Source organism: Convolutriloba macropyga, chromosome 8, assembly GCF_964194025.1.
Source record: "Convolutriloba macropyga chromosome 8, txConMacr16.3, whole genome shotgun sequence".
Taxonomy (NCBI): Eukaryota; Metazoa; Xenacoelomorpha; order Acoela; family Convolutidae; genus Convolutriloba; species Convolutriloba macropyga.
The window spans coordinates 15,260,790-15,278,368 of record NC_134475.1 but is presented as its reverse complement, the minus strand read 5'-3'; the positions used below and the strand labels follow the sequence as shown (position 1 = coordinate 15,278,368).

The 17,579-nt window shown below is 38.2% G+C and overlaps 1 protein-coding gene across 1 annotated transcript; it reads left to right on the top strand.

Moving 5' to 3' along the window:
• Positions 1-2,102: 2,102 nt before the first annotated feature.
• Positions 2,103-4,611, top strand: LOC142344967 (uncharacterized). The gene is made up of 3 exons (XM_075397049.1): positions 2,103-2,563; positions 2,656-2,905; positions 4,423-4,611. The coding sequence occupies exons 1-3, from the start codon at positions 2,103-2,105 to the stop codon at positions 4,609-4,611; spliced, it is 900 nt and encodes a 299-aa protein (XP_075253164.1).
• The last annotated feature ends 12,968 nt before the right edge of the window (positions 4,612-17,579 follow it).

Genomic DNA, 17,579 nt, shown 5'->3' with positions numbered 1-17,579 from the left:
CGAATCCAGAGTGGGAAGCCAAAAAAAGAGTGCAGCTGTCAATCACATCCTGGAAGAAGTTAAGAATCATGTGGAGGTTATCGTGGCCTCCGGGAGTATCTATAATGATGACGAGGAGAGTAAGGAAATCCAACTCTAGGAGGATATTTGGAGTCAAGAGGATCGGTCTCTGAGTAGCAAGGATGATTATATACGGCAAACTGAGGGGTGTTTGGTTCCCCCAATACACCACAACAAAAGGCAAAGCAGATACTAAAAGTGTTTTCAGAAGTGCCCAGAGATCAGATAATAGCCTTGCGAGACCTTGTCGTCAAATACAGAGACGTATTTGACTTAGACCATTCAGAGCTGGGATCGACCGATGTTATTGAGCTTTGAATTGAAACAGGCGAGAGCAAATTTATTGAAGTGCCTCCTCAGCGAATCTCCCCAGTCAGGATACCCATCATCCAAGAATAAACTTGGAAAACGTTATAAAGAGGCGTGATACAGCCCTCTATGAACCATATAGTTCTGAGTAGATTACAGAAAAGTGAACGATATCACATTGAATGATGCCTATTCGATGCCCAAACAGGCCCATGTGTTTGATGCCCTGAAAGGAAGTCCCCCTTTTTTTCTTTTCTGGATCTGGCAAGTGGATATTGGCAAGTTCTCGTAGCCATTACGTACAGGCAGAAGGAGGCTTTCCTTACACAGGACGGAGGCTTGTACGAGTTTGTCAGAACGCCATTTGGTCTTTCTAATGCTCACGCAACCTTTCAACGACTTATGAACGAGATGTTTCAAAAGAACCTTAACCACACGAACCTCATTTTCTTGGACGACATTCTCACAAATAGTAAGACAACCGGGATCACTTAAGTCAGTTCTTAGAACTGTCCCTAACATTACGCAATGCCAATTTGAGACTGAAGCCGAAGAAGTGTCAGCACTTCCAGATGAAAGTAGTGTACCGAGGCTATGTCATTGGCGTGATTAAAATATCTCCTGACACCTAACAAACAGTAGAAGTTAAGGGTTGGCCCATACCCAAGAGAGTTAGCGGCGTACGTTCCTTCATTGATTTTGCCAGCAACTGAAGGTTCATTAAGGAATTTGCAAGCATCGCGAAACCTCTCCACGATCTGACCAACAAAAACGTACCTTTTGAAAGCTTGTTGACTCAGCAAATTTCGTTCAACCAGCTGAGGTTTTAGCTATTGGCTGCCCCCATTCTCCCGTACCTGGACTACACGAGCTCCTTCTTTTTAGTCAAAGATGCAAGTAATGTGAGTATTGGAGCAGTGCTTTCCAACGAAGTAAATGCAGTAGATGGACCCCTGTTGTTATCATCGCGTTTTCTAAGCCAAAGGGATATGATTAACTCTACCACAAAAAGAGAGGCCTTGGCGGTGATACACGCTTTGAAGTGGTACCGACCATATTCTTTGGGCGATGTGTTTTTCTTGAGAACCGACACTCCCAGCTTTTAATGGTTGTTTCGAAAAGACGCAGATGGGATGGCGTTTAGGATAATTCAATAATTTCAGAAGTTCGATTTTACCTTTGAGAACTCAGCAGGGAATCAGCACCGTAACCCTGATGGTCTTTCAACACGAAATTCGAAGGAATCAGAGTGAGCTCCTTGAGAAAGTGAAGAGTTAATGGGTAGTTGCCCGAACCTGTTTCCCTCGAAGTGGCTGTGGCCTGAACACAAAAATCATGTAGGATGGCCAGAGGAGAAGTAGAAGGCAGAAGTTTGGTCTTGGCAGAAGACCAGCTGGATGGACAAGCAGAAACCTGTACAAAAAACGCCTGACAAAGAGAAAATGAAGCAGGAAGATGAAGCTGGAAGCAGAACTTTCGTGTAGTTTCCTTAAGCCCCGGAAAAGACATCGAATGCCTTGGCTGAAACATAGGAACGCAGGAAGAAGCAGTACAGGGCCCGAAATGTCATTTTGGCCCAGATGGAGCGAAGTCACTTCGATGAAGGGCGTCCTCTACCGGCATTGGTTTGGGTTGGATTGTAAACCAGCAATTCTGCAAACTGTGGTCGCACTGGTAGGCATGCTGATGAAAAAGCCCCGTGAAGGATGCGTCAAAGTTTCTGGTGATGACACATGAGACAGGATGTCGAAAAGGAAGCTGGCCTGGTGTCTACAATGTGCATCAAGGACTACCGTAGTAGGAAATCGGAGTACAGGTGCCATTCAAAATTACATACAATAGAGGCAGATATCTTGGGTCCCGTTACAATGGCCAAAAATTTGCGAGCCAAACAGATATTAGTATTGACCGATCTGATCACAAGGTATGTGCTTAGTGTTCCGCTTAGGGGTACCAAAGCTGCTGATGCAGCCAAAGAGATTGTAGAAAACTGGGTTCTGGGATTTGGTGTAGCTGACGTCCTCCGCACGGATCAGCGAAAGAAGTTCGGGAACGAACTCATGCTGGAGGTTTGCAAACTGTTGAAAATTGATAAAAGTAGTAGCTCAACATACCATCCTAAAGGCAAAGGTCAAATGGAGAGGCATGATAGGGTGATTGCTGATGTGAACTCGAAGTACAACTCGCGAACATGGTATGGAATATACGTTACTTGGTTTTCATCTAGAAACGCGACAGTCCTTAGGACAACGCAGGCAAATCCCTTAAAGCATTGTCTCTGGACAGGAGTGTCATTAATCCCGAATCTTTGTTCTATCTAAAGCCACAGGATGAACAACTATCAAGAGACAGCTTTTGTGAAAATTTGTCACGTCTGTTTCGAGAGGCTTGTTCATCAGCTAGAGAATCCTTAGGATTAAACCAACAATGGAAGAAAGATCAGTACCACAAGAAAGTTTATGGGAAACCTTACGGAAAACAGGATGAAGTGTGGGTCTACCCAAAACAGAAGGCAAAGTTTTTCTCCCATGGGAAGGTCCGTATGTGGTCCTAGAGCGAACATCAGAAGTTAAATATAAAGTAGCAGAACTGGGGCAACTTCGCAGGTGGAGAATACTACAGTACAAATTGCTCAAAAGTTACTTGGAGCAGATCGGCGCGTATAACTTGAAAGAAAAGATGCGGACCACGTTTTTGGTTTCGAAGGTTTTCTAGAGGACACAGGTATAGACCGAGACGAGTGGGAGGACGAGGAGCTTGAAGTACGTTTACTGGAGCATAATGTTAGGTCCCGACGTTTTGAACGGGGGAAAAGGCGAGAGGACTCAGCGGCCGACGTGACAAACCTAGAGCAATTGCTTAGCGAGGAAGCGGCGCCTAAGCCGGAACCAAATTGGATGCCAGCAGAGATTTCCACAGACGATAACAGACTGGAAGCTCCAGGAGTTGTTCACAAACATTAAAACAAACTGATGCTGATGAACTAGAGCGGGATGGGCCCACGGTAGTGTCAGAATCTGGGCAAGCAACAGGAGTTCTCCTGATACGGGACCTGCAAGACGACCTAGAAGGGAGATCCGCCCAATCATTTCGCGAGGAATTGATGTGTAGCTATTAGGATTGGGGAGAACCTACTACCACCCACTAACAGTTCAACAAAATGTTTTTCAATTGTCGACCATTACTAACGACCGACTGTTTAGGACTCATTGGATTGGACAGTGTCGACTGTCAGTCTCATTCTGCTTGCGGTTAAGACGATGGGATCGATAGCAACAAGACAATTTCTATTGTACGTCGTTCAACCACACGGCGGGAGCAGCGCTCACAACGGAGACGCCAGTAATAATAGCTAGTGCTATGAAGTAAACTTGGGTCTCTTTCCCGATAGTTCCAGCTATCAATACGACTCAGCTAGACATTGCCTTCCGGGAAGTTCAGTTTTTCAAACTTGCAGAACGATGAAAGTGGCTACAAACAGCGGTATTGTGGTAACAAGAAATTGACGGAAAATTATATCAATGTCAGCTCTATAGTACTAAGGAAATAGAATACAGAGTGGACGAAATTGCTCTATTATTATTACAAATGTAGATGCAGGCCGAAACGTTCATAAATGGTTCAGTGAGCACCCACAGTAGAAGGCGGCGATGGTTAAAGCCGCTTTTGTTTTGAGCCGCAGCTGCCACTGTTCTAGCAAGCAGATCCTATCTTCAAGCAAGGACTCTGTAACTACTTCCTCAATCGGATTTTTTTTTTGGGGGGGGGAGACAAGCGAGTGAGGAGTTGGCACGTGAGGCAGAATTTCTGGATAACCCTGGATACCGGAGGGAGAATTCACTTGCTAGGAAACTCTATTAACAAGAACCCGAACTATCTAAAAATGGTTTTCATGAAGGAAATGTAAACTTCCACATGATTCGTGATGCAATGAATTGATGGTTGAAGGAAACTTATGGAGCCTTCGACGGCCAGAGTTTATGCATATATTCGAAACATCATGTCTATCAGGAGGCTTCACAATTTTCAACTGCGATGCTGATCTATTTGCAGGTACTAAACGCGTTGAGCGAAGAAATTATTGCTTTCAAAATTGTGCTGCACAATTTCGAATACCTCCTGGATGGCGATCTGTCTTCCGTGTCTAGGGGATTAATCCCCGCTACCATGATACCACCAGAAGTGTTACAGAGAATTCTCGAATTTCTGATGCTGGACCGTATGCGGGAAGCGATTCCTTGACCTGAACTCATGACCCAGTACCAATCTGAACTCGTGGATTCTACAGTGATAACGAAAAAAGGAGTTGATGTGTTCGTTGATGTGTTCGTGTACCACTTCACCATAATAGTGGACTCTAACATCTATCGGGCTGTCGTGTTACCACAACAAATTGACGATGGAGTTCCAGCAACGCGGTATCTGATCCGGAAGTCTGACCTTCTAGTTTCTGAGACCACTATTTTGAATGGTCAGAAGACAAAATTATCTCACAATGCGTAGGCCTTAACCGGCTTAATTTGCGTCTGAAGCCATTCTCCATGTCCAGGACGAGTGAGGCTACAGGCTTAATATTTGATCTACCTGCCGTTGCATTGAAATAGTTTTTTTCTCCAGAAGAGCCGACTTCGAACTATTTGGACGACTCAACCTATTCAGTTACGACTAGATCGTCAGCCTTCAGGTTCTCCTAAGGATACCCATAGATTGAAACAGAAAGGTCGTCCTGTTTTTGGGTGTCGAAACGTTCTGCTACGGCTACCATGTGATCGACGATTTAGGAGCCCGAGTGGAACCGTTAATCTGTACGCAGATCTCCAGACGGTTCAGTGCAACGGTGGATTGGCGTCTAACATTCAACTGCACTCTTTGCTTCTGTGGAATCTATTTGCTACGCTGAGATAAGTGGAATCTGATTATTTCGGAGCAGAGATCCCCGTTGCTTCCCGTGATCAATCCCACGCAGATATGAGACTTAACCTAATCGAATGCCTGAGGTGTTTGTCGGCGAGGAATTTATGGAGCGGATTTCTCGTCCTTTTGTCAAAGGAACTGTGAACCCACATATGCCTTTCCATTGGAGTGCTTACCATAGTCGTCCGGCCAATGTATTGATTTGGTGACTACTGGTTATAGCTCTGAGTTTTATAGTGTACCTAATTTATCGGTCCCGCGTAAACAACGCTGCTCCCTTGTATAAGATAATTTTCGGTCGACAAACAAACAACTGTCCGTGGTCGGGGTTTCCTCGGAAAGTTTAGACTTCTCTCCCAGATCCGGCTCTATTCGACTTGACACTTCACAAGCTCTTGGAGCCCCACCCAGTTTCAAATCGATCTTCGATCTGAACGAGGCAATCGCTTCACCTGCAGCGTTATGGGAGACTCCAAGATGAGATTTGGGTATGGCGAGGGGCGTGAAAGTTAAGAGAGGGTCACTTCCCCAGTATTTACTCAACAGTTAAGCCCAAAAGTTAGAGTGATACAATAATAATTTGACTTTGATGGAACTGACTACCTGATATTGGGTGTGGCAGGCGTCCTTCGCCAATACAATTGACTCTTAACCAGAGTTTCAGTTGATTATCTTACCGCAGTGTATATAGACTGCAAGATTGAAGCGCTATTTCATGACTAGCCTCCCCAACCAACGCTTTTAATGATGATGAGATATTTTTAATGGAATAGTACGGACTTTTAAAAGACCGCTTAACCCCCCCCCCCGCAACCATTGGACATACTAAAAAACTTTGTTGCGCTTGGGGAGGGAAATTTTGTGTATACAATATCCCTATGATCTCTATTTTGGATTCCAAACTCTCAGAATATTACATGGACAGTTAAGTTGATCGCCAAACAACAGGAAAAGGAAAGCTTAAAAAGACTTTGATTTTATAGAAAAGAAGGCAAAGAAAATGAAACAAAAATCAAAAAGAAATTCACTGTAAAAATATGCTCTGAGAGTAGAATGGCGGTGCGTGATTTTTTACTCCCTTCTTCGGTTATTGAACACTACTCGTGGTATTAGATCACCTAGTAGTCGTCCGACGTCTCCCGAAGTATCTAAATGACCTGAACTAACTAGACACCAGAATGAGAAAACCATGCGCCCCACCTAAGTCAAACTTATACTGCCAGCCGAGGAGCGATCGATAATAAGATCAAAATAAACATAATTTGATAGGCTTTCCTGGATCTGGATGTCAGAAAATCCCTCCCCAACAAAAAATTCTGAAGCCGGAACATGGCAACCGATATAAGCCATTTGAGATTAGTTGGTTGTGATAAAACAAATGAGATATTGAAAGCTGATGTTGTATAGCAGTAACCTAGTTCTACAGTAGAAGTAAAAAAAGCATGTGTTATTTGTTCATTAAAATAATTTTTGTTCAATGCTGTTTAAAGTTAACGATTCTATTCAACTTAATGCTTAATTGTGCTGCATGAGTTCGCTAAGAGTTTGATGGGACTAAAATGAATGCAACTAGTGTAAATAACCGATGGCGGAGTGCGTAAATGCCGAACCTGAACTAGAGAAAAAAAACATTTTAATTTATTGTGCTAACGTGAGATACAGTTGATCATAATAACTGAAATAATGAAAGTATGTAAGCCTCCCACAGACGTTTGTAATGGACCGGACTAAGTACTCCGTGATCCCCTAATACTATCCAGACAAGTTTGAGGATGAAGAACAATAGTTGAGGCCCTCATTCATGCTGCGTTTTCACGCTGCTGATCAAAATAATTCGGGTGCTCTGCCACTATCTGGCGATAGAGCTGGGAGAAAAGGGTGGACTTGTCCTTCTGGGGATGAAAAATGGCCCTTGGCATTTGCTCAGGGGCTTCCTATGGAAAGATTGGTCGGCCAACTCCGGGGATTCAGCGGAGGAAGACGACGCAGCCAGTTCCTTTCAGCCGAAGATTAATGGGGGAGGTGTCATTTCACTGAGGCTGGAGTCAAACAAAAGCCTCACTAGCTACTCCTCTTACTATGAGAGCCATCTTCCAAACCGGAACTTCAGAATAGGAATGTGATGCAATTTGGAAATTTGAGACCGTTTCCAGCAAAGATGACTGCAATTTTTTCTTAAATCGGAACTCTATATTTGATGGGAATGAGAGTAATTCGATCCCTAAGTTCTAGTATATCAGTTTAAAAACCGCTCAGCGTGGGGCAAGCGAGAGAGATAGTGTGGCATGGATTTCACGGGAGCCTGTTTGAAGCTGCTATCAATTATTTGGGAAAATAACAGTGTAGAATGAAGGAGTGTAGAATTTGAAATTCTTTTTGTCTTTTTTATTTTGAAATGCAACTACTAAGCCTCTAGATGAAGCATGGAAAATCCCGCTGAAACAAGTTCTAAATTAAGGGTGCAGCAATCCGTCTTTCAAGCATCACGGATATGCGTTTACAGTACGTGAAAAGAGATGGAGGTGGCATGATAACTTCACTGTGTATGAGGTGGACCAAGTCTATAGAAGTCTGTTGTCGTCCGGTTTTTTACAGTGAGATCAAGGTTGGCCGGGAGTAAGTGAATTCCGTGGAGTTAGTTTATCCGTTGACATATTTGTAGAATTTGCTTCATTGATACCGTGGGAGACTTAAACTTCCAAAGAAGGTGGCTAATTTACTGAGTTGAATAGTTGACTAATTGATTAATTGGTAGCGCCTGAAGTCTGTTACTGCTTTTGTTTTAGTTTGAATAGCTTGAATAGAATTCATCAATGTATTAAGAAGGCATTCATGTCAACTGATTGTTCATTTGAAGTTATGGCAAACTTTAACTAAGAAACGCACATCGACCGGAGTGCTTAGCAGTTGTTGGAACAATTTCGTTTTTCGCGCTCTTTATTACGTTGTGATTCGAGTAGTTGCTTGGAAGGAGTAACTCACCGCTGCTATTTGTTGTAATTTTCGAGTTTAAAGAAGACCATTGTTACGCCGTCGAGAACAGAGAACAGAATCCGTTGTAAAGTGAGGTTAGTCCTTCTTGAGTGAAGAAGGATAGAAGATATAATATTGAGAGCGAAGAACGAGAAATTCGTGAGGCTGATATTAGAGAACGTTAAATTTGCTTGTTTGATTCAGCTGAGAGGTTGGGTTTTTTCGATGAGTTTTGAATTGATTGTTTGTATTAATTTAATTTTTCAGTGCATAAAATCTTTTTGATTTTTTCGTGAAATTGTGTACCTATTCCTGTGGATTATATCAATTTACATTTTGAGCAGCTGAATTATTTCCTAGTCGGAGACAGAGCAAGAACTGGGGAAGTTGTGAGTAATTTTTGAACAGAAGCTTCATACCAAAAATAAACCTTTCGTGTTAGGAGTTCGGACGGTAGTGTTTCCCCGACTACTAATATGTTCTAAACACGAAATTCTACAAAACATATTGCAATATGAGTGGCACCATGTTTCAAGGCAAGGTACTCGCGCCCATAAAAAAAGGCAGAGAAGTTATCTCCTTGTTTAAATGTTTCTATTAAGATCTGCTGCTAAAAGAGAAAAGCAAAATCGAAAAGCAGTGGTTTTTCACTATCTGGTGGAAAGAAAAAATTTTGATTAGCTGGCTCTCAAGGCGTAAATTTGGCATGGCGTTAGAGAACTAATGTGGTAGTCAGTTTTCAATTTTTCTGATTTCTGACCTACATTCGAATCGTCGCTCGTTTTTAAGTTATTTGCCAAATTTTGACACTAAAAAACAGACAGCGACATCATTGCAGCTCCATATTTGTTATCATTCTTTTTCAAAAAAAAATTTAATGTTCTCCAGACAAAGAGTACAACAGATGCAATAGCAAAGCTGACAAAAAGAATGTTATATACAAAAACATACGATTGGTTTCTTTTCTTGCTATTTTGCATTTTCTCTGCACTAATTGATTTCTCTCTCTCTCTCTCTCTCTCTGTCTCTCTCTCTCTCTCTCTCTCTCTCTCTCTCTCTCTGTCTCTCTCTCTCTCTCTACAAAATTTTCGGCATTAGTTCAGGGCAACCATTTTTCGGCTGCAAATAAGTTCTATGCTCAATATTGGCTACACTAATTCGACGAAATCCAGAATTTTTATCATCTCTAGTGCAACATGTTTCCCATTACTTTTTCTGCGCCTTTATAGTGTATTGCGCCTCAGATATCATGGTTTATTGGCCCACAGTTTTTTCACTGCGTGAATGATGCGTTCTAAATTAAAACTGTAATTGTTCTTTCTTTTTTCTTTTGAAAAAGTAAAACTTTATTCTTGCTCTATTTTATTTGTTCAGAAAATTTTTGTCTAAATTCGAGAAATTTTGAATCACAGTGCAATGTAATTTAGCCGCAATTTTGATTAAATTCAGATGCAATTGGGCCTTGTTCATTCAATTGATACAACTAGTTGTTATCTAACGTTATCCTTAAAATTATATCGTACCATTCTCTCAATATTTCCATCTAGCATAAAAATTGCTCAAAAAAACTGAAAAATTTTATAAATGTCAACAATTAACAGTTTTATGAAGTTTTGACTTCCTAAGCCATCTAACATAATTTTTGGTGGAATGCTTTTTATATGTTTGGGAACTTGCAATAGTACTGAGAATCAAGAAGAAAATTATCTGAGATCTGCTTTTTGTTGGTTAATTGTTAATGAGAAAGTTTGAATTTTTTTTAAAATTTTGATTTTATTTCGAAACGAACCTGAGTACAACTAGGGAAAGTTGTGCTTTTGCAATATCACGCAGTTTTTTCGCATGAGGTTTTAACCGCAAAGCAACCGGTAATGACTGATTATGCCTTGCTCTTTTTTGACTACAGTGATTTGAATAAAAAACAAAAAAACTTTTCGATTTTTTTTTATTTTGGTCACATTGTTGACAACTTTTGAATTTCTTTGTTTCGAATTTGTGTAAGTCACGGAAACACCAATCAAGATAAGTAGTTAGGAGGAGCTTCATGTACTAATACTGATTTACCTTTTCACATAATTTTTCGTATAGTATTTTGTTGAAGAATTTAAAAAGAGCTCTTCATACATCTTAATGAATTTCAGGTCAAATGAAAAAGAGCCTTGTTGCGTGATTTTAATTGCACTCAGTTTGTTATAATCTGCTGCTCATTTTAAAAGCCTTAGTTTCTCTTTTTTGCTGATGGAATGCAAAAAAGTTTGAATAGCTGGCTTTCAAGGCTTAAATTTGGCATGGCGTTAAAAAACTAATGTGGTAATCATTTTTTGATTTTTGTGACTTTTGACATAATATTCCACTTTTTTGCCAGCCTTGCTATTGCATCTATTACACTCTTTGTCTGGAGCACGCTAAATTTTCATTTGAAAAAAATGATTACAAATGTGGTACTGCAATGTTGTCGCTGTCTGTTTTTTGTGACACAATTTGGTCAATAATTTAAACATGAGCATGAGCAACGATTCGAATGTAGATACACAAATATCCGATTGTTTTTTTCTTGCTATTTTGCATTTTCTCTAGACTTATTGATCTCTCTCTCTCTCTCTCTCTCTCTCTCTCTCTTTCTCTCTCTCTCACACACGCTCTCTCTCTCTCTACAAAATTTTCGGCATTAGTCCAGGGCAACCTTTTTTTGGCTGCAAATAAGTTCTATGCTCACTATTGGCTACACTGATTGAATGAAAGCCACAACTTTTATCATCTCTTTTGCAAAAGGTTTCCCATTACCTTTTCTGCGTCCCTATACAGTATCGCGCCATAAATATCTTGGTTCAAATCTAGCTCCTCAAATAATACGGCACTGCAATGATGTTGCTGTCCCTTTTTCGTAACCAAAATTAGTCAAATTTTTTAGAATTGAGCGAAACTTCGAATGTGGATAGACAAATATCGGATTAGTTTCTTTTCTTGCTTTTGTGCCTTTGTCTGCACTAACTCATCTCTCTCTCTCTCTCTCTCTCTCCAAAAAATTTTCGACATTAGTTCAGTCCAAAATTTTTCAGCTGCAATTAAGTTCTCTGCTCAATATTAGCTCCATTAATTCAACGAAAACCAACATTTTTAACATTTCTAGTGCAACATGTTTCCCATTATTTTTTCTGCGCCTTTATGCTGTATTGCGCCTCAGATATCATGGTTCACTGGCCAGCAGTTTTTTCACTGCTTCAATGATGCGTTGAGTTCTCTTAAATCAAAACTATAATTGACCTTACAATTTTTTGAAAAAAGGAGAACTTTATGCGTGCCCCGTTTTGTTTTTTTTTGGAAAATTTTCGTCAAAATTTGTGGAATTTTGACCCACAATGCAAGGTAATTCAGCCGCAATTTTGATACATTTCAGAAGAAACTTGGCCTTGTTAATTCAATTGAGACAACCAGCTGTTCTCTAACGGTATCCTAAAAAATATATTGTACAATATTTCCATCTAGCAAAAAAAGGAAGTAAAAATTGTTCAAAAAAACAAAAAAACTCTTTGCGAAAATTTTGATAAAGGTCAACAATTAAGCTTTATGAAGTTTTGACTTTCTAAGACTTTTACCTATTTTTCTGTGGAATGCTTCTTTTATTTTTGGGAACCTGCGATAGTACAGAGTCAGGAAGAAAATTATTTCAGATGTGTTTTTTGTTGTCTTATGTTAAAAATTAAGATTTTGTTTTCAAAATGAACCTGAGTACTTCAGTTCAACTTTTTTTCAGCTGCAAATAAGCTTACATTACTTATTCCGACATTACTTTTCCCGCGCCTTTATACAGTATCACGCCTCAAATATCTTGTTTCAAATATAGCGCTGCAAATAATACGGTAATGCTATGATGTCGCTGTCTTTTTTTGTGACCAAAATTAGTCAATATTTTAAAAGTAAGCTAAACTTCAAATGTAAATAGACATATACCGGATTAGTTTCTTTCTTCTATTGTACATTTATCTGCACTATTTCATCTTTCTTTCTTCACAAAATTTTTGGCATTAGTTCAGCGCAACATTTTTTTTTCAGCGGTAAATCAGTTCTCTGCTCAGCACTAACCACACTAATTCAGCGAAACCCAGCATTTTCTTCATCTCTGGTGCAACTTGTTTTTTCTGCGCCATTAATTTTTGCGCGCCTCTAAGCAGTGTCGAGCCTCAAATACTTTGGTTCAAACGTCGCAACCCAAATAGTACGTTACTGCAATGTTGTCGCCGTCTTTTGTGACAAAAATTAATCATTTTTTAAAAATGAGCGAAACTTCCAATGTTCATAAACAAAAATCCCATTGGTTTCTTTTGTTGCTATTTTGCATTTTGTGTGCACTATTTCATCTCTCTCTCTCTCTCAATCTCTCTCTCTCTCTTTCTTTCTCTCTCTCTCTCTCCACAAAATTTTCGGCATTATTTCAGTCCAAAATCTTTCAGCTGCATTTAAGTTCTCTGCTCAATATTAGCTCCATTAATTCAACGAAAACCAACATTTTTAACATTTCTAGTTCAACATGTTTCCCATTATTTTTTCTGCGCCTTTATGCTGTATTGCGCCTCAGATATCATGGTTCACTGGCCAGCAGTTTTTTCACTGCTTCAATGATGCGTTGAGTTCTCTTAAAATAAAACTATAATTGACCTTACAATTTTTTGAAAAAAGGAGAACTTTATGCGTGCCCCGTTTTGTTTTTTTTGGAAAATTTTCGTCAAAATTTGAGGAATTTTGACCCACAATGCAAGGTAATTCAGCCGCAATTTCGATACATTTCAGACGAAACTTGGCCTTGTTAATTCAATTGAGACAACCAGCTGTTCTCTAACGGTATCCTAAAAAATATATTGTACAATATTTCCATCTAGCAAAAAAAGGAAGTAAAAATTGTTCAAAAAAACAAAAAAAACTCTTTGTGAAAATTTTGATAAAGGTCAACAATTAAGCTTTATGAAGTTTTGACTTTCTAAGACTTTTACCTATTTTTCTGTGGAATGCTTCTTTTATTTTTGGGAACCTGCGATAGTACGGATTCAGAAAGAAAATTAATTCACATGTGTTTTTTGATGTCTTATGTTAAAAATAAAGATTTTGTTTTCAAAATGAACCTGAGTACTTCAGTTCAACTTTTTTTCAGCTGCAAATAAGCTTACATTACTTATTCCGATATTATTTTTCCTGCGTCTTTATACAGTATCACGCGTCAAATATCTTGGTTCAAATATAGCGCTGCAAATAATACGGTAATGCAATGATGTCGCTGTCTTTTTTTGTGACCAAAATTAGTCAATATTTTAAAAGTAACCAAAACTTCAAATGTACATAGACATATACCGGATTAGTTTCTTTCTTCTATTGTACTTTTATCTGCACTATTTCATCTCTTTCTTCACAAAATTTTTGGCATTAGTTCAGCGCAACATTTTTTCTCAGCGGTAAATCAGTTCTCTGCTCAGCACTTACCACACTAATTCAGCGAAACCCAGCATTTTCTTCATCTCTGGTGCAACTTGTTTTTTCTGCGCCATTAATTTTTCCGCGCCTCTAAGCAGTGTCGCGCCTCAAATATTTTGGTTCAAACGTCGCAACCCAAATAGTACGTTACTGCAATGTTGTCGCGGTCTTTTGTGACAAAAATTTATCATTTTTTAAAAATGAGCGAAACTTCCAATGTTCATAAACAAAAATCCCATTGGTTTCTTTTGTTGCTATTTTGCATTTTGTGTGCACTATTTCATCGCTCTCTCTCTCTCTCTCTCTCTCTCTCTTTCTCTCTCTCTCTCTCCACAAAATTTTCGGCATTAGTTCAGTCCAAAATTTTTCGGCTGCATTTAAGTTCTCTGCTCAATATTAGCTATATCAATTCAACAGAACCCAAATTTTTTATCATCTCTAGTGCAACATGTTTTCCATTAATTTTTCTGCGCCTTTATGCTGTATTGCGCCTCAGATATCATGGTTTACTGACCAGCAGTTTTTTCACTGCGTCAATGATGCGTTGAGTTCTTTTAAATTAAAACTATAATTGTTCGTACATTTTTTTGAAAAAAGGAGAACTTTATGCATGCCCCGTTTTGTTTATTTTCCAGAAAATTTTTGTTAAAATTTGAGGAAATTGGACTCAAAATGCAAGGTAAATCAGCCGCAATTTTGATATATTTCAGACGAAACTCGGCCTTGTTAATTCAATTGAGACAACCAGCTGTTCTCTAACGGTATCCTAAAAATATATCGTACAATTCTCTCAATATTTCTATCTAGCAAAAAAACAAGTAAAAATAGTTCAAAAAACAAAAAAAACTCTTTGTGAAAATTTTGATAAAGGTCAACAATTAAGTTTTATGAAGTTTTGACTTTCTAAGACTTTTACCTATTTTTCTGTGAAATGCTTCTTTTATTTTTGGGAACCTGCGATAGTACAGAGTCAGGAAGAAAATTAATTCAAGTGTGTTTTTTGTTGTTCTATGTTAAAAATTAAGACTTTTTTCAAAACGAACCTGAGTACTTCAGTTCAACTTTTTTTCAGCTGCAAATAAGCTTACATTACTTATTCCGACATTGCTTTTCCCGCGACTTTATACAGTATCACGCCTCAAATATCTTGGTTCAAATCTAGCGCTGCAAATAATACGGTAATGCAATGATGTCGCTGTCTTTTTTTGTGACCAAAATTAGTCAATATTTTAAAAGTAAGCAAAACTTCAAATGTAAATAGACATATACCGGATTAGTTTCTTTTTTCTATTGTACATTTATCTGCACTATTTCATCTCTCTTTCTTCACAAAATTTTTGGCATTAGTTCAGCGCAACATTTTTTTTCAGCAGAAAATCAGTTCTCTGCTCAGCACTAACCACACTAATTCAGCGAAACCCAGCATTTTCTTCATCCCAGCATTTTCTTCATTCAGCGCCATTAATTTTTCTGCGCCTCTAAGCAGTGTTGCGCCTCAAATATTTTGGTTCAAACGTCGCAACCCAAATAGTAAGTTACTGCAATCTTGTCGCCGTCTTTTGTGACAAAAAATAATCATTTTTTAAAAATGAGCGAAACTTTGAATGTTCATAAACAAAAATCCGATTGGTTTTTTTTGTTGCTATTTTGCATTTTGTGTGCACTATTTCATCGCTCTCTCTCTCTGACAAAAATGACAAAAATTAATCATTTTTTAAAAATGAGCGAAACTTCCAATGTTCATAAACAAAAATCCCATTGGTTTCTTTTGTTGCTATTTTGCATTTTGTGTGCACTATTTCATCTCTCTCTCTCTCAATCTCTCTCTCTCTCTCTTTCTTTCTCTCTCTCTCTCTCCACAAAATTTTCGGCATTATTTCAGTCCAAAATTTTTCAGCTGCATTTAAGTTCTCTGCTCAATATTAGCTCCATTAATTCAACGAAAACCAACATTTTTAACATTTCTAGTTCAACATGTTTCCCATTATTTTTTCTGCGCCTTTATGCTGTATTGCGCCTCAGATATCATGGTTCACTGGCCAGCAGTTTTTTCACTGCTTCAATGATGCGTTGAGTTCTCTTAAAATAAAACTATAATTGACCTTACAATTTTTTGAAAAAAGGAGAACTTTATGCGTGCCCCGTTTTGTTTTTTTTTGGAAAATTTTCGTCAAAATTTGAGGAATTTTGACCCACAATGCAAGGTAATTCAGCCGCAATTTCGATACATTTCAGACGAAACTTGGCCTTGTTAATTCAATTGAGACAACCAGCTGTTCTCTAACGGTATCCTAAAAAATATATTGTACAATATTTCCATCTAGCAAAAAAAGGAAGTAAAAATTGTTCAAAAAAACAAAAAAAACTCTTTTGGAAAATTTTGATAAAGGTCAACAATTAAGCTTTATGAAGTTTTGACTTTCTAAGACTTTTACCTATTTTTCTGTGGAATGCTTCTTTTATTTTTGGGAACCTGCGATAGTACGGATTCAGAAAGAAAATTAATTCACATGTGTTTTTTGTTGTCTTATGTTAAAAATAAAGATTTTGTTTTCAAAATGAACCTGAGTACTTCAGTTCAACTTTTTTTCAGCTGCAAATAAGCTTACATTACTTATTCCGATATTATTTTTCCTGCGTCTTTATACAGTATCACGCGTCAAATATCTTGGTTCAAATATAGCGCTGCAAATAATACGGTAATGCAATGATGTCGCTGTCTTTTTTTGTGACCAAAATTAGTCAATATTTTAAAAGTAACCAAAACTTCAAATGTACATAGACATATACCGGATTATTTTCTTTCTTCTATTGTACTTTTATCTGCACTATTTCATCTCTCTTTCTTCACAAAATTTTTGGCATTAGTTCAGCGCAACATTTTTTCTCAGCGGTAAATCAGTTCTCTGCTCAGCACTTACCACACTAATTCAGCGAAACCCAGCATTTTCTTCATCTCTGGTGCAACTTGTTTTTTCTGCGCCATTAATTTTTCCGTGCCTCTAAGCAGTGTCGCGCCTCAAATATTTTGGTTCAAACGTCGCAACCCAAATAGTACGTTACTGCAATGTTGTCGCGGTCTTTTGTGACAAAAATTTATCATTTTTTAAAAATGAGCGAAACTTCCAATGTTCATAAACAAAAATCCCATTGGTTTCTTTTGTTGCTATTTTGCATTTTGTGTGCACTATTTCATCGCTCTCTCTCTCTCTCTCTCTCTCTCTCTCTTTCTCTCTCTCTCTCTCCACAAAATTTTCGGCATTAGTTCAGTCCAAAATTTTTCAGCTGCATTTAAGTTCTCTGCTCAATATTAGCTATATCAATTCAACAAAACCCAAATTTTTTATCATCTCTAGTGCAACATGTTTTCCATTAATTTTTCTGCGCCTTTATGCTGTATTGCGCCTCAGATATCATGGTTTACTGACCAGCAGTTTTTTCACTGCGTCAATGATGCGTTGAGTTCTTTTAAATTAAAACTATAATTGTTCGTACATTTTTTTGAAAAAAGGAGAACTTTATGCATGCCCCGTTTTGTTTATTTTCCAGAAAATTTTTGTTAAAATTTGAGGAAATTGGACTCAAAATGCAAGGTAAATCAGCCGCAATTTTGATATATTTCAGACGAAACTCGGCCTTGTTAATTCAATTGAGACAACCAGCTGTTCTCTAACGGTATCCTAAAAATATATCGTACAATTCTGTCAATATTTCCATCTAGCAAAAAAACAAGTAAAAATAGTTCAAAAAACAAAAAAAACTCTTTGTGAAAATTTTGATAAAGGTCAACAATTAAGTTTTATGAAGTTTTGACTTTCTAAGACTTTTACCTATTTTTCTGTGAAATGCTTCTTTTATTT

What these genes read in the sequence shown, in the direction of transcription:
- LOC142344967 (XM_075397049.1), top strand. Translation starts at nt 2,103, where the DNA reads ATGAGACAGGATGTCGAAAAGGAAGCTGGCCTGGTGTCTACAATGTGC. An exon ending in AAGTACAACTCGCGAACATG is followed by an intron (nt 2,564 to 2,655) that starts GTATGGAATATA and finishes GTCTCTGGACAG; the next exon opens with GAGTGTCATTAATCCCGAAT. An exon ending in AGTTTTTCTCCCATGGGAAG is followed by an intron (nt 2,906 to 4,422) that starts GTCCGTATGTGG and finishes ATCTATTTGCAG; the next exon opens with GTACTAAACGCGTTGAGCGA.